This window comes from Phalacrocorax carbo, chromosome 6, assembly GCF_963921805.1.
Source record: "Phalacrocorax carbo chromosome 6, bPhaCar2.1, whole genome shotgun sequence".
Lineage (NCBI taxonomy): Eukaryota > Metazoa > Chordata > Aves > Suliformes > Phalacrocoracidae > Phalacrocorax > Phalacrocorax carbo.
The window spans coordinates 21,468,831-21,491,332 of record NC_087518.1 but is presented as its reverse complement, the minus strand read 5'-3'; the positions used below and the strand labels follow the sequence as shown (position 1 = coordinate 21,491,332).

The 22,502-nt window shown below is 37.4% G+C and overlaps 2 protein-coding genes across 16 annotated transcripts in view; one reads left to right on the top strand and one right to left on the bottom strand.

Annotated features, from left to right (window-relative positions):
• Positions 1-1,330: 1,330 nt before the first annotated feature.
• Positions 1,331-16,897, bottom strand: NOL8 (nucleolar protein 8). 7 transcript variants are annotated; one of them, XM_064454203.1, is made up of 17 exons: positions 16,809-16,897; positions 16,213-16,374; positions 15,983-16,045; positions 14,938-15,016; positions 14,521-14,668; positions 13,583-13,651; positions 11,345-13,282; positions 10,939-11,055; positions 9,556-9,675; positions 9,123-9,204; positions 8,117-8,261; positions 6,503-6,586; positions 5,463-5,740; positions 3,469-3,595; positions 2,957-3,027; positions 2,250-2,332; positions 1,331-1,928 (listed from the first exon to the last, which is right to left on the bottom strand). In XM_064454203.1, exons 2-17 carry the CDS (start codon positions 16,349-16,351, stop codon positions 1,875-1,877), a joined length of 3,597 nt encoding a protein of 1,198 aa, XP_064310273.1. In that variant the 5' UTR covers positions 16,352-16,374; positions 16,809-16,897; the 3' UTR covers positions 1,331-1,874. The 7 variants fall into 7 exon arrangements, with proteins under 7 accessions (XP_064310273.1, XP_064310277.1, XP_064310275.1 ...); XM_064454207.1 differs by having other exon boundaries at positions 8,117-8,258; XM_064454205.1 differs by having other exon boundaries at positions 16,820-16,892.
• A 330-nt stretch (positions 16,898-17,227) lies between these two features.
• CENPP (centromere protein P) overlaps positions 17,228-22,502 on the top strand; it is a 169,264-nt gene continuing 163,989 nt past the window's right edge. For 5 of the 9 annotated variants that reach the window (XR_010373353.1, XR_010373354.1, XM_064454225.1 and 2 more), the window contains exons 1-4: positions 17,239-17,645; positions 19,703-19,857; positions 20,664-20,821; positions 21,166-21,254. Coding sequence is in view for 7 of the 9 variants with exons in the window: in XM_064454225.1 (XP_064310295.1) it covers positions 19,721-19,857; positions 20,664-20,821; positions 21,166-21,254 (384 nt within the window). In the remaining 2 variants the exon portion in view is untranslated. Of the gene's footprint in view, positions 17,646-19,702; positions 19,858-20,663; positions 20,822-21,165; positions 21,255-22,502 lie in introns of all 9 variants that reach the window. The other 4 variants (XM_064454227.1, XM_064454228.1, XM_064454229.1 and 1 more) reach the window with 3 other exon arrangements.

Genomic DNA, 22,502 nt, shown 5'->3' with positions numbered 1-22,502 from the left:
GCTCCCTACTTTAAGGAATCAACTTTCATGCTGCATTAAGGCCTGTCAGGAAGGCACTTCACACACACACCATGAGACCAGACACACACACCACGAAGAGCAGAGGGTTGTTCAAATCTGTACAGCCACCCCACGGGATTTCCTTTGCGCTTTGGTCACCGTTAGTCTTTGACTCAGCCTTCTAGCTCTCCGCCAGTTCGGCAGTCGCTCTGTAACCAAAGCTGTTCTCCTTCTTGCAGTAGAAAGGTACTTGCTGGTCTCCAACAGAAGGGAAATCCTTGCGGATGATTGCCATTTCCAGGCCCCTTGTTACCCTCCCGTAGAGCACATGTGATTTTTTTGCTCTGGAGGGCAGACAGCGGGACTCAAGCCCTCAGTAACAGGTACTGCTCTGACTCTGCTGAGCTCTGTGGAGTAAAGTCCTTACCAGGTGTTTGCAATCTCTCCTAAAAATGACTTCTTGGCTTATACTGCAAGAAGGAAGCCTTCAGTTGGTACAGCAGCAATCGTGTTGGGGAACAGGACCCAGAACTGGGGAGCGCCCTTTGATGACTGTACGAACACAGTCTACAGAAGCTTTCGTGTCACTGAACTGAACTTTTAAAGAAAAGTAGCTTTGCCACAATTCTCCCTAACCTAGGCAAGGAGGATAGGAAATTGGTACAGGCTTGTCCAGAAGGAAACAAAGTTGAAGCGTGTCAAAAGTCACTCGGGCCAGGGCATGTGATTTTGGGGGGGTGAGCTGTGAGGGCCACGCCAGGTGGGTGGGCACAGCCCCCATTGCCAGATGGCAGCAGGGGTCCCGGGGGTGGGTGTGAACTTCCCCCGGGGAAACTGAGCAAGATGTGGTGCCAGCAAGGCACGAAGCAGAGGGCCACGGCGCTGGGCAGCTGGCCCAGGCCAGCCCGCAAGGAGGGACATCTGGGGAAGGTGCTGCCTACACGCAGGGAGAAGAGAACCCTCCGTGCCCAGCCCCTAATGCTGCCCCTCCAGGAAGGGAGAGGAGGAAGAAGTGTGGGATCTCCCAGTGCAGAGACTAACAACCAACTTTATTGTGCCACGAGATGGGGATCAGGGCCAGCACTCCTTGCTTCTCCGGGTCAGCCTCTGCCTGGTGACACAGCATGTATGGTGGAAGGGAGAGAGCATCTGGGATTATGACAGTTGTGTGAGCCTGGCCACCTGTGAGTGAAAGCGCACCCACCTCCCAAGGGTGAGCTTGGCCAAGCCTCTCTGCTCTAGGAGACTCTGAGTACTTATATCCATCTAGCCTAAGAATGAGACCATTTATGTGGAAATACTAATTTATAAACAAGCGTGCAACAGCAGCAACATTTGTCTTAATATTTATTAATGTACACATTCAACTGAAAAAGTAGAAAAGTGAGGTCTGTGAATAAATACAAATTGTTCCATTTCATGAAGTCTTCGCTGTTATACAGGTATTTTAATGATGTTCTGGTCAACTTTTACTCTAGAAATAATGCATTCCCAATATTTGGAAGTGAATCTCAAAGAGTATCTCTATTATGTTTGGGAGAATACATTCTATATAAAGACATGGAGCTACCTGCTATTTCTCGACCCTGAGAACACAGCAAAATAACCCCGTGTTGTCTTTTTTTACATGATCAAACTTTATAATCTTGAAAAGCAGCAAGTCACATTTAAACCATATAGAGAAAAATCATAGCTGGATACAAACATTGATTTGGCACAATAAACACATATCTATGTAGAAACAGAGTTTAACAGTAATTTCCAATATTACTTCCGATCAGATCTTTGAAAGACTAGAATTTTGAAAGTAACGTTTTTCTGCAACTTCTTCAAAGAAGAAAACAAACATTTCTGGCCAGTAAGGTAAGGAAGATTTATTGTTTTGCTTTCACTTTCCTTCTTGCATCTTTATGCTTCTTCCGGCAATCCTAAAAATATTTACATTTTAACTTAATATCATGAGGAGTTTCTAAATTTATGTTTGCCTCAAACATTTGTTTTACATGCTATGAGGTAACTGGGCCTGTACAATAGAGAGAAACAGTACTTTACCTCACTGGACATTACAACATGATGTTATACACAGTTCTGTACTAAAAATTGTTAGTTTCCTGGTAACTACGAAGTTTCAAGCCCTTTAAAGGTCCTGAATTAATTTTCATTGCAAATTAAGTAAATAAGCAGCCATGTTCCCTCCTCATGCTGTTCTTTCAGCTGCAGTTACCAATAACAGATGTTAAAATACTCACCTGAAGCAATAAGCTACGTCTGTCTTCCCAACCATCTTTTTCTTCAGTGAGGTCTACTGTTCTACAAAACAACTTAGGGCCCTCTGCACAAAACAAGTAACAAATTGATATGATTAAACAGTTCTGAATATGCTGCTGTTTTTAAGTCTCATGAGCAACACAGCAATAAAGCCAGAAAGCCTATTCTTATATTCCTGTCTTGACCCTATAACATGGTTGGGTCAAACAGAGATATGTATTACAGCCAGGCGCACTAAGAAAAATTAAAGGCAGCCTCAGTTTTCCTTAATATGCTGAAATATAAATTGCAGCTGAACAGCATCTGTTTCATTAAAAGCACAGCATCCTTATCCCACGTGTACCAACAAAGTTTATGCTTGCTAAGGATTCAGAGCTCAATTTTAACAGTCTCAGTTTTCATCAGGTAAAATGGAAGATTACAGTACAATATCTGTATTAGCACAGTAACTTTTACAGATACATTTAATGATAGTTTTCTAACATGTCTCAGGAAACAAATGTTATTTAAGGCTGTCTTGATAATTTATTGTATAAAACAGCAAAAGCAATTGTTTTCGTTGCCTGAGGGCAACCCTTAAACATCTCATCTGTGTTTTAACTACAAAACATTAATAACTAGGCAGTATCTTTTTCTCACTGAATTTCAGTAAGAGTTAAAAAAAAGGCATGAATAAGTTCCATTATACCTCTTAGTCGTTCATCATCTTTGGAGAAGAAGAAAAATCTAGCCCTTTCTGTCTGTGGTAAAGAGAAAAGCCTAGACAAACACAAAGGAATTTTAGCATCATAAAAGTTACTGTCAAATTCCATTAACACAAGTTAAAATTGTAATGCTCCAGCGAAATACTATGCATTTAGAAACATTACTCTATAGTAACCAAATATAGCCTTCCATAAAAAAAGGTTTCTTAAAACAACCTTAATTTATATTTGACTTTTCACCAAACTCACTACCAAAGTTAACTTCTCATGTTTTGAACTAGAAACTCAGCTTTTATATTCAACCTCAAATCAAGTGTGGTACGCAGATTTTTGAATGTTTCATTCTGTGCAGCAAGGAATGGTTTCCTAAGAAGACTCCCATTTTTCAGAGATGTAGAACAAACATCTTTGTTTCCCATAACCTGAGTGCTGCTATTAATTCTCATAGCATCAAACTACTGCAATCAAGTAGAGAATAAATACAAATATAACTTGCATTTCTTTGTCCCTTTCACTTTCTGATGCCTCTGGCTCATCATCACCCTCAGAACTGCTGTCTTGGAAGCGTGGATCTTCTTGCCATGTGACTTTTACAGGTTTTATTGTTTCAAGTATGTAGGGCTCTGCAATAATATCACAATTAAAAACCAGATTATTTCCCTGCTTGCCAGTAAAAATGTCCAATTTAAGTATTTCACTCTGAAGTAGAAAAGACAGATTTAATAAGGACAGAAACTTCCCCTCCAAGGTTTTCTATCACCCTCTGGGCAAGTATGAATTTAGTTTGCTGTCTCATATGTCACAAATTCACCCTCAAAATTCACAACTAATATCACCACAGCATAGGGAAAAAGTGCTGGAGTCATTCTGAAGCTTGTTTAGGATCCAGGCTTCTATCCAGTCACTCCAACCTAAAAATCATTATTAACTTAGTCGGGAGTAATTGTGCCTATTCGTATTTTTAGCTTGTAGAAGTTGGAGTAAAAGCTTTCTTTCACTGTGAACTATCTTATTAAGTTCCTTTGCCAAGAAATTCATAATGCCTTAGCTTATGTCATTTTCATGTATGTATTCCTGCCTATAGCATACACAGACAGTTGCCAGAAGCCCAGTTGGGCTTATGGTACCTTATACACATACCTGAGCCCTTACTACTTCATCTTGCCAAGAGGACTGAGGTTATGAACTTGTTGTACCCTTTTCTTTTAGCTTATAAGCACAGTTCTTGTCTGGATGACCAGAATAGAGAAGACAGCTCTTGTACAGCCTCTCTCTAGCAATATAAACAAGTTTCCAAACCCAACAGTAACTACACTATGAAACAGTGTTTTATTCAAGAGAAAGATGAAAAAATTATACTTTGGAAAAAAGCAAGCATTTGCAAGTTTAACTTGTCCCCAGAATAACCATCATTTGTGCTTAAAAAAAGATTACTATCCACATGTTCTCCCTTCATGGTTTCCATGTGACACAGATGCTCTTAAGTCAAGTTAAACAAAACCAACAAAAATAGTCACAAACAAATCACCGCGGCAACCAAGGTATGTCCAATGGAGAGAGACTTATCTTGTTTGTGTCAATACAGCAGCTAACACAGTGGCCCTGTTGCCACCAAACAGGATTCTTATGCAATATAAGCCAAATATTGTTCATAACAGCAAATATAAGACACAGTGCTCAAGTGTGGTTCTCAGTGCTACGAACTTTGTGAACTCTGAACTCATATTTTCCACTCTGTTCTAGAGATCTCTTACATATTCTGAAGCCTGTATTACTGCATTCAGGAGACACTGAATACTTTATGAAGTCAGCAGAAACATGGGGGTTTGTTGGGGTTTTTTTTTGTTGTTGTTTTTGGGTGGTTGTGGGTTTTTTTGTATTTCAGTTAACTTCACACAGTTCCTTTAATTTCTTACATTACTACTTATTAAGTGACTCGATTTCAGATTTTTAATCTTTATTTCATAACATTTGATTTTATCTTAGGACACTCCACGAATCATGTGTCATTCAGTTTCAATTTTCTAAAGGTACAAGAATGAAATTAAGTACATAATAAGATGTTCTTCATCTTGGGGTCAACTCTAAGGTTTTCTGCTGCTCATAATACTACCTTAACTACCACACGTTTTATTTAAAATCTTGTTGCTTTATATGAAACCTGATTTGGCATGCATATAATCTTTTCCCCTGTTTGAGAAATTTAGTGGATGACAACAAGTTTTTCCATCACTGTTCAAAAAACAAATAATAATTCCCTCTCAGAACATCCCTTCCAAAATTCCTGGGATGCAAGCATGAATTAACTGTGATTAAACTACAACAATCTTGGCTAGTGTAAGAGAAGATCATAATGATTTTGCATAATTACTTACTTGTGCCTCTGAAAAAATCACCTGGGTTCTGCATTTCTATACACTATATAACTCTACAATGCCTGACCTAAGTTACTCATTAGAAATAGTACTATTACGTATGTTCTGCTGTTACCTTCCTTTATGCCCGACTCCTCCATGTCTCCAAAGAAGGAAAATGTGAAACCACTAGGCTCCTGAGCTATGTTACTCCCAACGTTAGATCCCAAATAGTCAGGTGGCATAGAGTCCTCTGCATCATCTTTGTCCCAGGGTATTTCTTCATTTTTTTCTGGTTTGCTCTTTGAAGATCCAAACAACTCTTTTAAATCAACAGCAATATCATAATAAATTTCTTTAGACACTTCAGGCAGTTTCTCACTCTCTTCCCTCTTCTTCTTCCTTTTAGCTTTACTGAAATGAGATTGTTGAAGGGTAGTAACACAGCACATATATTTTAAAAAAGAAAGGTTCCCTAAGAGGCAATCTTGCTATTAATGTCTTCCTAAACTTATCTAATCACATAAATGAGTAGTTCACTTTTAAGGTGTGGAGTTCTTTTTCCCTTTTTTCTTAGCAATTTCAGGTTCTGGCAATAGGATATTTCCTATTGCCATAAAGAGGTTTATAGGGCATATATAGTCATATATAGCATGATTATCCTTTTGGTTTAGAATTTTGACTCATTTATTTTCACCTCCTGCCATTTACCCACCCTCTGAGGGTAAGCAGTGGCGAAACGTCAGAGGTTTGCCTCCAAAGGCGGGAGTAAGTTTACATCATAATTAACCACAATCTGACTTTTAACTTAATACATGATAGCATCTAGATGAAGATACTTAGGACAGATTTCTTTTCTGGCAATAGAAATGTTAAGAGCTAATTTTTTTCTTGCAGATTTGCAAACCTTAAAGTTTATGACTTGAAGCAAAGGGATAGCCTGAATGGGAGAAAAGAAGATAGAAAATATTATGCAGAGAATAGATGGACTAGAAAGAGAAGATGACATTACATGGTATTTTTAGTGGTCACAATTCTTACTAGAGCTTGATTTTAGCAACAGAGAGAACTAATGAAGAAATATCAGTCTGCATAGTTTCAAACTCAGTTTTCTGCTATAGCCATCTTTCCACGGGAAGAACCATCACTATTATAGTTACCAAGCTGTAATGTTACCTCTCTTTTTCTGTAGCACTTGGTTTCCTTTCAAAAACTGCATGGTCCTGTCTTGTGGGATCATAGCGGAGGGCATTAATATCTCTATAAAAATAGGAAGGAAAAGGAGAAACCATAAGACATTCTAAATGCTCAACTGAAAGCTACCCTACACCTTTACAGTCAGATTCAAATTCACATTGACTTCTTTACCAAAAAGGCTCCAAACCAATCCAAATCTTAACTGGCATTTAGAAAGTACCTGCTAGTCAGTGTCCAGGTCAGGAAAAATTATGAACAGAAGTGGCTTTAATGAAATTGTAGTATTTAATGTAAAATGTAGACCTCAAGTTGTGTGTATTATGCAGTAAGTTTATACCCTCACCTATTGATTTTTTGAGGAGCTGCATCAATATAGCTATCGATATAGCTATCTATTTCTTCTAGTACCAATTGTTACAGAAATTCAAACAGTCCAAGGGAAAAAAAACCAAACCAAAAAAAAATCCCCAAACCAAAACACCATTATGCCCACCTTTCAATATTTAAATGTTTTAGGGACTTTCAGCTAAAGCAGTCTAAGATTTAGACTGACCCCAACACTAGTGTAGTAAAGCCCACGCTGCCTTATGGCAATGCAAGAAGGTAATCACATATTTCCCCTCCTCTCCCTCAATTAATAATTACAGCATAAATTAACTACTTTTAAATGGTTATATACTATATCATTAACTGGGTATTAGAGAACATTGTAATTCACAAGACTTTCCTAAGATGACCTCTGGGATTGCATAGATTATTTTCCCTTCTACTTGGTCTTTGGAAAATACATTAATATTTTTACAGAAGCCATAGAATTAAATATGATTGTGCACCAATCACAGTGGTATTTAGCAGTCAGCAGTCAACTGATACAACTCCAATAGTGGCTGTTGGTAAAAATTTACCAACTGCACACTATTTTACTACTCTTACCACTACTAACTTCCACCAATTCAGTCCACAGACCGATTTCTGTTAAAGTGCATAGTTAAATGTCACAATACTTCCCATAGTACATTTCCAAACTTCTCATCTTCTAATGAAGGTTAGAGCATGTCCAACAGCAACATGTAATAAATTCCTAATCTAATGAAGAAATTTATCAAAAGCAGAAATTCAGATAAAAAAAATTCTGCACTGAAAAGGAAGCTTGATGTTAATCACCCATGGGACAGAGGAAACAATAACCTTATTAACTCCTATGGAAGTTAGAGTCCAACTTACTGACCTACTGCCCAACTCATATGTTCTTTGTTTAACCAACTTAAGTTTGTCTCCACAGAAAAACTATAGCTTAATAGGCAAGGACTTATTAAAATATTTATTTCCATAACCAATAATCCAATCATTCAAAATCTACTACAAGAAATTCAAGCAGGCATCCAATTTTTTCCCTGAAAATAACAACTACTGGCTGTATAGTCTATTGGTACACTCCAATTGGGAAACTCCATTAAAGACTGACTTCAAATGCACACAACAGAGAAGGAAAGACTTTTCTCAGTTAGCTAGGCAGAAATTTTAGTTATGAAACACTGGCAAAAATCAAGCTTCCCTAAAATTCCTTCCTTGCTGATAATAAATAATTCATACTTGAATTTCTTAGCACTTGTGGCTGTTTTAGTTGACTTAGGGTGTTCCAGGTTGATATTCAACAGGCTTCCCAGTATTTCTAGATTTCTCTTTTTCTCTGCAGCAAGCTCTTCTTCCTCATCTGCCTTCAAGATGTTTGTCTCTGCTAAGAGAAAAATAAATACATTATTTTTAGCTTGCCATGACCTGAATAAGCCTGTAATATTTGATACATAACATTACTATAGCAGTAGAAGAGCTCACACACATCAACACATCACTTCCTTTATTTTAAGACTAGAGGCTTTCTTCCCTGCACTATAGAAAGTCTTTGATTAGAGATGTCTTGGGCATCCATTTCATGTGAAGATTAGGTCAGTTATTTAACCTGTTCCCTGCTTATATCACGTAACTGTGCAACTAGTCTACCACCGATAGATGCTGTACAGAAGATCACATTAAAGCAACTAAGGGAGTAGCAGAACTAGGCAAAAATTGAAGTTTCAGAAACAAATTATGAATCTTGGAAACTAGGTTAACAATTTTGGGTTTTTTTGAGGGGAAAGATATTTTAAAATTTTTTACTGTTTCAGCTTTTCTGTCTTCTGCTCTTTAAAAAAAAAATAAAGAAAAAAGAAATCTTCCTTTCTAAGGCTGCTAAATCAGCCATGGACTGCAGGATGACCACAAAACAGTTTAAATGAATGTAAGGGTCAATGACTTTGTTTTAATATGTCATCACTTATCCTGTGAAAAACATGGATAAACATGTTCTGATATCATCCTGTATTAAAAAATATTTTTAAATATCGATTTATCAACCAAGTATGTCTCCTTCAGGCATTACAAATACTTTGCAACCTATACATTTGACCAATACGTACAGCCACAATAGAGTTGGGTTATTTTCCTTAAGGAATCACCAGAGAAACAGATGTAGTCTGTAAGTTGCTTCGAGCATCCAAAACTACGGCTCCATGATATATCTTTATTACTACCATTAACCAGGAAATATGAGCAGGTTTACCTTCTTCACTGTCACTTTCAAGGAATCGAGCATCCATGCGAAATCTTTCATCTGTGCCAAATCGTGACTGCAATTTCAAGAGCTAAACAAAATGAAATACATCCAGTTAAGCACTGGAGAAGAAAATCATCAACATTCAGTAAGGTGGTTTTTTTTTTTTACTATATTTATGACAACATACTAATAACCTTTAGCTCTTGATGCCTTTCCCAGAAATTTCTGTATTCAAAGACAACAACATCAGAGAAACTCCTCCCGCTCCCCAAGACACTTTTTTGCCTCCATGGCTACTGCTTTCTCTACTTAGGAGAATTCTATTGCAGGTTTATCAAAATCACATTCAGCAAATATGCAAACCCACATGCTATGTTCTTCTGAAGTGGCCTTACGGAGACTTAAAAGTAAACTCAATTACATTAATGGGTTCACTCACTTTTTCACCAGCTTTGCCTTCAAACTGGGGCTTTATTTTGAATCTCTCATCATCTGTATCATCTTGCTCATCCTCACTGCTTTCAAACAGTCTGCCTGAAGTTTTAGAAGCAGATTCACCCTTTGTTAAACAAAAAGAAAATACAGAAAAGCAGCCGTTTATGTAAGTTTGAGAAAATACATCAGCATCAACTTAGTTAACATGCTCCCCAGTTTATCTGAAAAAGTGGATTTCTAGAACAACGAGCTCACTTGCTGATCCATGTACTTCAAATTTTACATTGTATACACACCTCGCAGAGTTCTGTTTTACAGTTACAACTATTATGTTTTAGCATAGGCAAAATATTCATGCAAAGGGTAACTCAGGTTTTAGAGTATGAGAGAGTTAGTTATAAAAACTAACTTTCTGATTATGTCAAGGGAGATAAATTTAAAAATACCAATGGCTAATTATATGCTTTCTGAACAAGCCTCATTTATGGTATAAACTCTAGGCCATAGTTTAAGTCAGTTGATAAATATCAATGATTACAAAAGGTAAGCACTCCATGGCTTTGAAACAATTTTCATACAATTTGAGATTCTTTTAAAGAAAAGGTAAAATACAGGGCAGGGATTCTAAATACAGAGTAAGAGGTATATAAGTAAAAAAAGTACTAAATGTGAGGAAAAGCAAGCAAATAAGGTTTTAATTAAATAGTGAGAACGGTCCTAATCTTGGTACATTTATGAAGAAAAGACCCCAACAACAGAAAACGAATGGTTTCAAGCGTTAGGAGAGACGTGACTGAAAAATCTGATGCTACAAGAAGTCCTATTTCAGAAAAAAGTACTTAATTGTGCTGAAAGTATGGCAGTAAAGTCCTGAGGAGTCTGCTAAATAAGGTGTCAATTAGGTAAGGTGTAAAGAAGAAGTCCCCCATGACTTCTCTGGACCCCAACATCACTTTAAAAACAAGACACTGCATTAATACAGATTCTTTCTGCACAGTGTTGGAAAAAGCAGAGAAACCTTTTATACTACTCAAGCCAAATTGCCTCACCTCCCCTTTGACTAAAGGCAGCGAAATTTCAAAACTAATTACGCCTAAGCCCATACGCCTGTAACAAACATTGTCTTTCTTTTACTCAGATTATGTTTTATACAAATCTCAATCTCCTTACAAATTCTCCAAGTTCTCCAGCTTTATCAGATGCATGGTTAAGTTCTTTGAAACCTGTTTCACGTTAGCAAAAAAGGAAGAACCATTCATATTAATTCAAACCTTATCTACTTTTTTCTGTCACTTCGCTATGAAACAGTCTTCAGAATAAAAGGCATAGTCACATTATTATGGAATTACCTTACAGAATACTGGACTTCTTCCCCAATAACACTTACTTCTTCATGCATATTTCCCAAACTCGCATCTTCCTTCAACATCTCATCTACTTCAGCTTCGCTTTCCAAATCTGAATTGAATATGATGTGTTTATGCTTGCCTGCTGGCTGGCTATCCTACGTAAGAGTGAAACTGTCACGTTAAACATATCGAATACTTGCTACAGTCATACATAAATAGCTAAAGGACATTTCCATGACATGAAAGAATCTGCTATTCTTCTTGCAACTCTAGAGACATTCCAGGAATTAGGTATGCATCACACATTGTATACGCTCAAAAGAGAACTGGCAATGTAATCAGAAATTCCAGAATATGATTTTTAAAGTATCTTAAACTACATTTGTTAATTTCCCTTTTTCTTTTACTGCATACTATTCAGATAGAAGTTGAGAGTGTAATTACCAGATTTGAAAGAGCTCCTTGAATGAGTTTCTTCTGTAATTCTCTCTCTTTCTGTCTCTCTTCTAGAGCTGCCAGCCTTCTCTGGTTATCCTGCAACTGTTTCTTTTTTGTATTGGGTTCCTTTGAAGCACTAGCATGAAGGCAGAGCTCCTTATCTTTGAGAAAGCTCGTCGTCTTATTCTCAAATTTATTAGCTTCACATTCTGGATTTTTATTGCCTACATTCCTTTTCAATTTTTTTGAAAGCAGTTTTGGGCTTTTCAGTTGTTGTTTAACATGTTTCTGTGATGCTGCAGCATTATTATTCATGTCATTGCTCTCATCTTCACTCTGGTCAATACTTGGAACAGCATCTCCATGCCCTGAATTTTGGTCTTCTTGCAAAGAACTCATATCTTTGCTCTCTCCTGGTAAACGTGGCCAGGACACAGGCTGATCACTCTCATCTGCTAAGGAGGCAGCATCTGACAATTCCCTATGCTGTTCACAATGCATATTTTGTCTCCTTTTACTGCTGACTTCAAGTGAATATAATGGATGGTTCTTAGACTGCCTTTTAGATGACTCCTCCCCACAATAAGAAATACAAGTTTCAAGGCCTAAACTTTCTACAGAGCCCTTCTTTAAACCAGTGCTGTCCTTAGTTAACTCTTGTTCACAAAGGGACCCCATTCCTCTGAAGGGCTGATATTTCAAACGCAGATTATTTTGTCCTTTGGAGCTTTCTTCATCAGCATTCTTCTCCCCTGCTAAAATTGCAGCAACTACTTCTTCAGGACAGATACATTTTTTTTTAACTGCAGCAGGGTGAAATTTAGAAAGTTCTGTTTCATTTTCATTACTCTTAAAATTTTTAACACTGCACTGACTAGGACTCTGTGTATTGTCTGATTCTTCTACTGGTGTCCCAGTGTTTTCAGTAGCTAATGCTTTAAAATCATCTAATGTAAGGTCTAAGCGACAACAGTTTTGCATCATGGATTCATAATCAGAACTAACTTCAGACTCCCCTTTCTCAGGCTCTGAATAAGAGCTTTCACTATCACTTGTCTTCATTGTACTGTTAACTGCTGTACTCTGCAAGGCAGCAATTCTGGATTTTTTAATTTTCCCTTTTCTTTCAATGTATTCTTTTAAATTGCAGGTTTTCAGTGAGGAGTCATTCACCACATCGCATTTTTTGTTAGTTCGTATTTCTTTATTTTCCACCTTCACCCATTTAGAACCTTCTGAAATTGCTGTTTTCCTGCTACTTGGATCTGGAGTTTTACTTTCAGCAATAATTTCATCTGTATCTGCTAAATCGCAACTATTATTGCATTCTACAGTCTCTTTCTCTATATAACTTTCTTTGATAGCTTTCTTCATGGCATCTGGATTGCTTAAGGACCAGTGACTATTGTATTTTAGCTCAAAATTATCCCCCAAAATTTCCAGGCAGACACTTTCAGTCTCAACATTTTCAGCTTTCTGTATTTCTCTGTCTTTCTTCAACATTGTTCTGATTTCCTCTTCAGAATCAATATCACTGTCAGAAACACTCATATTATGAGCTGTTACACCAGAAACATTTATTTTATCTGGTAATAAACCTCTCCCTGATGTTTTACTATTAAGACTGCTTGATAGAGGCAATTTAGACTTCTCACTGGATTTGGATTTTGGTCTTTGATCTAGCTGTGATGACCTTGTGTTTTTGGAACGTGACTGGCACCCAGAAGAGAGAGGTACTGCTCCATTCAGAGCCTCACTGCCCAGTTGCCTCAGCTTTTTAGGTGCCTTCTTAGTTACAGGGAACTCTCCTTGCCGCTTCTTGTTTATGCTGTCATCTCTCTCTTCCAAGCCCCAAGTAAGCTGGGATATAGGAACTGCATGTGTCAAGTCTGGCTCCAGCTTTCTAAGGTTATGGCAATATTTTGATGGGTCATATTTCACAATGTTAGCCCAAGTTAAGGAATTAAAGCAACTTGATTCTTTCAGCAAGCGGACTGCCAATCTTTATGAACAGGCCAAATGCTGCATGAAAGTACAACGGAGTCCTTAATGTTATGGCCATAAGCCTTCAAGCAACTGACTTGTAGTCTAAAAAATTATTCAAATCACAACAACTTACTGCAAGATTTACCTAGGGAATTCAATACATTAAGTATGACATAGTAGTCAACACTAAGATGGTTTCCCATATGACAGAAGAAAGAAGGGAATTGTGCCTGTGCCCAACCAATAGGAAAAGGATATTTTATTTTTTTGTTGACTCCTAAGGTGCAGGATAGGCAAGACTCTACCAAATTTACCAACAACCCATTTCTAAAAGAAAAGAAAAATAACCAGTGTTAAACAAAAAAGCAATGGAAGTAACTCTGGAATAAAGCAAGATGTATATTCTTTGATAACAGAAACACCAATAAAGAATCATCTGTGACTAATTCTTTTCTCAAGTGAGATATGTTCTTATTGTGCAACTTTGCCAGTTTCCTTCTCAAAAAAGAAACACACCAAAACCAACCAACATCCCAAATCTCTACAACCTGCAAGTAAAGACTGACAATACAGAACTGAATTTCTTTACTTTACAAGTACTGTTTTTAACATAAGGCTTCTGGTTTACGAATTACTAGTGGTAACTGTACAGACAGGATAGCTACTATTTTCCCCTTTCCCACTAAAAAATTAAAAATCCCTCTATCGCCCTCCAAAAACATTCGGTGATTAGCAAATAATTTTTGTTGCTTAAGTTTGCATGTTCAGTGATACTATTCCAAGTCTTACTTTTGTAAGCATGCATAGACCCTGCTGAAGCACAGAGATTAGTTCCAGACAACCCAGCTGTCAAAAATGTATATACTGTATAAAGATAAGGTACACATTCTCTTTACATGCTTTTAACAGGTGACATTCCCAACATAAACAAGTAACAAAGCATTTACTAATTTAACACAAGAGAAGACAGTATGATCAAGATTATTTCCACCCATTACTTAGAACGACAGGAGCATTCTACACATCTACACACAAGGTATGTCTTTAGACTACTTTTCATAAGTTGGTCCAACACACTTGATAAAAGTTTCTTTACATAAAGCATAGGGATTTGATATCAATTTACAGGTAATAAGGTCGTGCCTGATTCTGGATTTTGTTTTGTTTTAATTCTTTACACACCTACCCCATCATACCTTATGGTCTGGCACCTCTGTACCTGGTACTGCTTTCATGTGAAAGTCTACAACTCCAGCCTTTTTCAGTGATTCTAACAGACATACTTTGCCATTTCTCTGTGGCTTTTCTTTCTGCAGCTTTGCTTCCTTCCTCTCCATAGCGAGCCTGTAGCAAAAAGTACATTGTATGTGAAAAAAGGTCTGCCCACAGGCTACATGATAGCTGGCAGTGACCCTCTCCCACAGAACAGTAACCATTAAAGCAATAATGATGCAACACATGTACTATCTAATACACATTAACAGTCCACTAATGTCAATAAGAACTAGAAAGAATAAGAGCATAGTGGATGAAAGTACAAGCGTAATATTATCAGGTAAGCAGAAAAAGGATAACTCTAGCAGCAACATACATTTTTTTGAACTGATTTTTACCTGTGCAAAAAGCTTTCTTTGGCCAACTCAATTTGCAGTGTCCCCCCTTTCCATTTTGTTTTATTTAGAACTGACATGCCTGTAAAACAAAGAGATGGGAAATTAATATTTTCTACATTAAAAAAATACAGTTTAGACTTATCTATGCCTCCTTCTATGATAGCCTGAAGTTTCTTTAGCATGATCTTACACCCCATTACTCACGTGAGTCAAGTTTGTATATGAAAGGTCTAATACCCTAATCTTAAAGGCAAGAAAATCTACATCCAAAATTAGAGTTCTGACTTCAAGAGAGTCTGTATGGTTCAGTTCAAATACAAACCTGAAAATTCAGGTACATGTACCCTGAAGTTTCTATACTGCTGTCAGATATACTCTTCTGTAACTTAACTTCTGTACTTCGAAAACAAAGTTAAGGAGTACTAAAAAACAAAGGGAAAGTGTTGTACACAGAGTTTAAGGAATTCAAGTAAAGGGGTGAGTTAGCTTTTAGTTGCTTTCAAACAGCTTTCCTATTCTTAACAGCAGTATTCTCTAGATAAAAGCGCATATTACTAATCCCTCTCTTCGGGTGTGAGTACCTTCACCTGCCATTTTGCTGCTACATATTACACAGGTGGTTTTATAACCCTGACAGTAGTTTTGTAATCAAACTAGTTTGGGATTTGTAAAATTGCTTTAACAGAAACATGCTTTATGCAAACTCTCCTTCTGGGTTTCCTCTCACATCAAGTCACTTCCAGTATTTTATGGACCTGATCAAAGCATTTGAAGCGCATTTCCTATACCTTTTCATAAAAGGGTGACAACAAACTCATAAATCACCTATTTCAGTCACAAGGAATCTTTTTAATTTGCTTACATCTACTTACTGAAAACTCTAGTAAAACTATTTCCATTAAAAAATTGCAGCTTAAAGAAAATAGACCAAATATGACAACAGAATGAAACCTTGACCGTGTCCTGATTTAACATTAGATGTGTTATCAGTAAGGCAGCTTGGCTCAAAACGCAAGTTACTTAAAAAAATTAAAAATGTACTTACACTTTTTAAGATCTGCATCAGAAATGCTGACACTGATATATGCAAAAGTTTTCATAGGGTTGCCTGCTCAATGATAAACATGCAGTTAATTTATATATAATTCCAGTGTTTCCTTTAAAACTGAAAATTAAGCTATTTCCTGAAAATAAAGTGTCACCGAAACAAAAATTCCATCACACATTACAAACTAAAAAACAATTCATTTTTAAAGGATGATGCAAAATTGTTACCCTGATCATCTTTTCTGGTAATAATTTCTGTATCCAAAATATGCCCAAACTTGCCAAATCTTTCTTGCAGTTCAGCCTTAGAAACTGTGTGGCCAAGCCCTCCAACATACAGGCGTTTTGAGACTTGTTTCTTCTCCATGTTGAGAGGTCAAGCTGTCACACCTGTAACGCACACTTTTTCTGTAAGAAGATAACAATAGCTCACTGACATTTACATTGCAAGTAATAACGCAATCAGAACACCAAATTATGGAACAAATCGTTCCATAAGAAGCCCTCTACAAAAAACCTTTTGAGAAAAGCACTCCCTTGCTTTGCACTAAGTTGCACGCTCTATCCTGTACTCTCCTGCAGCTCAGCAAACACTGCCCCGCTATAATTAACCAGGGTTTAAGCGTTGGTTTGTTTTTTTTTAAAAAACCTTAGAGCTCATGAGCGGGTGCAGGACTGCAAATGCAAACAACTCTCAGCAATATAACCGTTCTAAGGCTTGTCTAAGGCAGGCGGGGGAAGGGGTTCCACCTTTAGCCCTTACTCCCGCCTCCCGGGAGAGGCCGAGAACCCCGCCAAGACCCACACCCCTGAACGGACACTACCGCTCAGCTACCACTCTTCGCCGCCTCCATGTGCGAGCCTCCCAGCGTCACGCAATTTATCTTCCCTCTCGCATCCCTTCCTAGCCCTCACTCGGCATAAAGGGGGTTCCGCTTCCTGGGGCCGTTGGATTCCTGTTATTGTTGTCTCTTTCGGGTTCCTGTTTCCGACCGGTTAACTGTGATAGGAACACACAGATTGGGTCTTACGTCCGCTGACGGTTTGGGCATAGCTAACTAGGAAAGAGGGGGAATTTCCTCAAGACATGAGCAAAAAAAGAAAAGGAAATAGCTGTTAAGATAATGCTTTCGCTGTTTATCTGGAGTAATGGTCTCCATAGCCACCCTTCAGGTGTCTCTGTTTTTTCCCGAGGGGGAGTAGAGGCGCGGTCGGTGCCCCCTGCTCGGGGAGCAGATGTGGTAGCGCCGGGATCCGCGGCGGGTCGGTTAGGCGCGCGCAGTTTGAAGGTGCGGGGCTCGCGCGGTGGCTGGGTGGGAGGTGTGAGTTGCTCTTCGCAGTGCTTGGGCTGGGGCTCCTCTCAGTTCGGCGGGGCTCCGGGGGCTGCCGGCTCCTCTCGGGCGCTCCTACCGCCGCCGCTCACGCCTCTGGGGCGGCCTCTGGCACCGTCTCCGGCACCTGGGAGTCGCAACCCGTCCATTGGGGTGGGCCGGGAGAGCGCCGGCTCGGCTGGCGCGTCCCGTGTCTCAGCCGCTACCCTGTGGGATCTGAAGGCCAGAAGCGAGGCAGCGAAGCACAGAACTCCGCCAGCTCCTTTCTCACGAGCTCTTGCATGTTCTTCCCAGGACGTCCTGTGGCAACATAAAAGCAAACGCTTACGGGTGCGTGCGGGGCAGGTATGTAGAAATGTGAAATATTTACTGTAAACGCACAAATAGATATATATGTGTGTATACGCGTAGGGTAAGGGAAAGTGATTGTCGTTAAACTTATATTTTATTTAATTAAATATATTTACTTTTTTTTCTGGATATGATCCTCTTTGAAGGTATAACTAGTTTTTGGGTCTTCTGCAGTCTAGTAAAATCACTTGAGTTAAAATAGCTGTAGGCAGTGTGTTTGTTCTGTTACTGTTTTCAAAAAAGCCACCTGTTAAAAGAGGAATTAGCTAACAACCTAGGGTAAAGTTCTAGCTACTGTAATGTTTTTCTTTTTCCCAACGTAGTCTTTATTATACCAAAACTTTGTTCAATGTATATAGTTAAAAAAAACCCCAAACTAATAGGATGCATTAAAAGTTGGAGAACTTATTTCTTGTCCCCACTGATCTTGTGTTTTGTTCTACATTGCATATGATTACTTTAAAATTTCGGAGGAGATCACGACTAGGAACAATCTTAGCAATTCTCTATTTACACATACATTCTTTATTCACTAAATAAGTTTTTAGTGCAAAACATGTTTTGAATGTAATTTTCTTATATAAGTTACTCAAATGCTGTTTTCTATGAAATAAACCAACAAAATTCTATTTCCCCTCATCCCTTTTTATTGAACCATGTTAGTGTGAATCTTGCAAATACAGTAGGGGGTTATTAAGAAACACATAAAACTAGATTTATTTCTTTTTCCTAGTTGAAAGTATTAGTACATTACTATTGAGCTGCATAACGTTCTCCACAGTCATTTGAATGTGTCATGTCTAGGCTGAATGTCAGATTTTTTTTTTTTCTTAAAATTGATGTGTGTTTATTTTGAATTATTTGTGAAACATGGTTGTGTTTCTTGCTGTTTACTTGAAAGGCAGATTGTTGTGTGTTGTGTTAGTAGGAACAGGTCGTGTGTTGTGTTAGTAGGAACAGGTCGTGTGTTGTGTTAGTAGGAACAGGTCGTGTGTTGTGTTAGTAGGAACAGGTCGTGTGTTGTGTTAGTAGGAACAGGTCGTGTGTTGTGTTAGTAGGAACAGGTCTGCTTCATTTAATCAAGTGGATTGTTAGGTGAATTTGTCAAAGCTGGATTCAGTAGAACAGCTTGTTCTATTACAGCAAATGTAAAACAGCTGGATATGCTCCTGGATGAAATAATGATTAGTGAAAAACATTCTTAAAAAAAGCCTTTGACTATGTTAGATTCCTGATTTAACTTATGTTTTTGGAGGCTATGCAGTGATTTTAAAATTGGTTTAATAATTACATTTGGACTCAGTGAATGAAGTCTTTGAGGAACTAATGCAAAAAACCCAGTTTTTTTTCAAAATTGTTATTTTGAAATTTCAACCTTTTTCTCTTACGTAAAGCCAGAAACTTATTTTCTGTCACATTCTTGCTGATATCTAGTAGCTTCCTGCATTCACGGGAAGTAGAATCTTTCCTGTTCATGTTGCTTTTAGCAGAGTTACCATATTTCTTAGGAAGCTTTGTTACATTCAGAATTATGAAAAGTGACTTTTCTGCTCTTGCAATGTTTACTTGCAGACCAGTGTCTTTCTACATGCGCTTTCTGGGGCTTACGTAGGAGTTACATTGATGACGGAGTACTGTAGTATTAACAGCAGAGTTTTACTGGAAGCTTAATTCTGTTTTCAAGCTGGTGACAGAATTCCTGTCAAATCTGGTTGCTGAGGATCAAGGTTTATATGTTAGTTTAAACTTCCATAGCAAACAGGAGCATTTGATACTCTGGAAGTCTTTATGGAAGCATAATTATTATACTTGTCAAAGCTACCTGGGATGTTTAAAAATTGTATGTACCAATTCTGTTTTCAAAAGTCATGAAATATAATAGAGCTGTCTCATTTTAAGTGGAGGGATCAGAGAAACAATTGCCTAATGTTATGTTTGCATTTCTTAAATTAGTTCCTTGGATATAGATAATATATTTTGAAAATTGATATTTTTTAAGAATTTGGCCTAAGAAATATACTTATTGTTTTATCTAGCAACATTGATTCTGAGAAATGGACAACAGCATTTTTCAAGTTTATGAAGATGAAATCCAGTCACTGGAAGAAGAAATTACACTATTGGCTGAGAAGTATGAAGATAGCCAACAAGAAACCACCTTTTTTTCTGACAAGGAGATATTGATGTCAATGTAGGGCTTTTTCACATCTTGGATTAATAGTGTTTCTTTGTCAAACTTGTTTGCTTTTTCCTCTATGTTAGGACTTCCCATATGTTATTTTTACAGTGCTGATCTTGTTTTGGATGTGGGTATATATATGGTAAAAGCTTACAAAAAATTTATAGTTAACCTCTTTTTTACTGCCTTCTGTTGGTAGTTTGTGGGGTTTTAGGATTTTGTTTGTTTTTTAAAGGCAGTCGTAGTGATCAGAGCATGATTTCAGGTCTGTTACTGTGTGGTCCCTGCAAAGCTGTTGACTGGAAATGCTGTGTTTTCTGTTATGCACTGTGAAACAGTTCAGTGTATGTTTACTTTAAAACAGCAAAAGGGAAAAAAAATTAAAAGGGGGGGGCTTGGGGACACTTACAGGTGTGCCTAGTCATTTGCTCAAGAAGTGCCATGTTAGGGCTTTTTATTTCCATTATTTAACTGATATTCTATAGTAAATTTATACTCTGTAGATAAAATAAGTTTAGATGAGTAAAGGCATCACAGCTCATATTTGTTGTACGTTCCTCAAAATGGCTATTTGCATCTCAAGATTTATAATAAAGGCTGTGTCTACCTGGCAGTGAACATAAAGTATTTATGTAAGTTAGAATAGCTTAGTGTTCCTAGTAGTATGATCCAACTGAAATTTCACTCATTGGAAACTGATCTTGGTCTGAAAATCATCAGATCACATTACAAATGCCTTTTATTTAATGATATTACTGTACTGTATGTTTGGGTCTTTTTCCCTTTTGATTTTATTTAGTTTTTCTTTCCCATTCTAGAAAATCATTCCAAAGAGAATTTCTGGGAGAATCCGAAGGACATGAATCTTCATCAAACCTGAAAGCTCTACTTGAAAGTCTAGAGACAGATCTCTCATTTTTAATGAAATTTACTGGTATTCAGTTCACAAGTCATTCCAAGAAAACAGTGGAAAAAAGTAAGCATTTTTGTGCCCTTTGGTGCTATACTAAGCATACTGTTTCAGTTCATTACACTTGCAAATGCATGTGGTAATTCTACTTTTGGTGTTAGCAGAAATAATTATTTTGAAATACAACAGAATTTAGTGACAAATATTTTCTGAGTAAATACAGTACTTTGCATAGTGGGAAAGTGAAAAACAAGTAGTTGTTTGGATTTTTTTTAGTATGTTTAACTTGACTTCTTTCTTTATATGATGGATGGTATCAGTTGGTACTACAAATATGAGTAATGGAAGAAATACAGTAATTGTTGAATAAAATTACAATCGAGTATTTTCTTAATTTTATTTTATAACAGCTAGAAACAGAACAGTGCGGAAGCACAGACTGTCAGGGAATTGCCACTCCCTGTCTTTTCAATTGGAATTCCAGCTTCTTGAAATGCAGGTAAGGATCAATGTATGCTTAAAGAAAAAAACCAACCAAGCAAACAAAAAAAATTTCAAATGGACAAATGTCAATACTTCCTTTTCCAAGTGAAACCTTCAATTGGTGTTTTGTCATTTTGATTGCCTGAGTTTCTTTAATCTAAGCCTCAGTGGGTTGGTTTTGCTCTGTACCAGCTGGACCCAACTTTTGAATTCCATGTGCATCTGAGCAAAATAGTTCTGAAGGTCAGGCTCAACATTCAGTCATGAAATTTTTATCGTGTTATCTCCTATAGTCAGATATCTTTCTGGAGACTGGAAAATTCTGAACTGAAGCTAAAACACTACAAATTTAAATTTGAACAATTGGTTGGGTTTTTTAACTCTTTTTTTTTTTTTGCTTTGCCTATGTTCTGTTTGCTTGGCTAGTTGACTAGCCATTACATCATGGGACTGTGCAGAAGTTACACTAATGACTACAGATTTTTTGCAAGGAAGCTCTTTCGTAAGAATCTATTCTTAACACAGGATTCAAAATGATAAGTGGAAAGCAGCTGCTACCCCAATTTGTAATAATGTTTTTGGCATCAGAAAATTTCCTTCTCAAGAAAACTTGATCTTCATCTCAGCTGAGGTATTGTTTTAAAATTGAATGTGATGGGACCTGATAGTACTAAAAATGCCTTGCTAGGGTTAGGAAGGACATCTTTACATAAGAAAATACATATTATGAATTTAGGAAATGAGTATTTAGATAGTCACATGTGGATTGCAAATGCAAAACTGCAGGAGTTCAACTGAATGAGGTTATTCTGTAACCTCCTAAGTCCATGTATAACTTGAAACTTGTCCTAGTGATATCATTGTCATTTGCTTTTATAAAAGTACATTTAACGTTGATCATGGAAATAACATGCATCAATCATGCCACTTGGCTGGATTAATTTTTTTTCTCACCCACAAGCTCCTGCAGAATGATGACATCTTTTAGTCTCAGTGGAGCTCGGATGAGTAACTGGATGTTAAATTAGTTTATAGCGGCATTGGTGATGGTTAAATCCATTACACCACTAGATGGCAGCGCTCGTCCACGTAATGCCTCACACTTCTATTGCACTGTTGCTGAGATACACTAGAGTAATATGTAGAATACCAAGTGTAAATATTTTTTAAAAAAACACTTCAGTTGACAAATATATAATTTTGAGTTCTTTTTTATAAAATAATTTAAAAAATAAAAGTACATGGCACCTGTAACTTAGTTTAA

What these genes read in the sequence shown, in the direction of transcription:
- NOL8 (XM_064454203.1), bottom strand. Translation starts at nt 16,351, where the DNA reads ATGGAGAAGAAACAAGTCTCAAAACGCCTGTATGTTGGAGGGCTTGGC. An exon ending in CAGAGGTGCCAGACCATAAG is followed by an intron (nt 13,652 to 14,520) that starts GTATGATGGGGT and finishes CTTTTCTTTTAG; the next exon opens with AAATGGGTTGTTGGTAAATT. An exon ending in GGAGTCGGGCATAAAGGAAG is followed by an intron (nt 3,596 to 5,462) that starts GTAACAGCAGAA and finishes ATATTATTGCAG; the next exon opens with AGCCCTACATACTTGAAACA.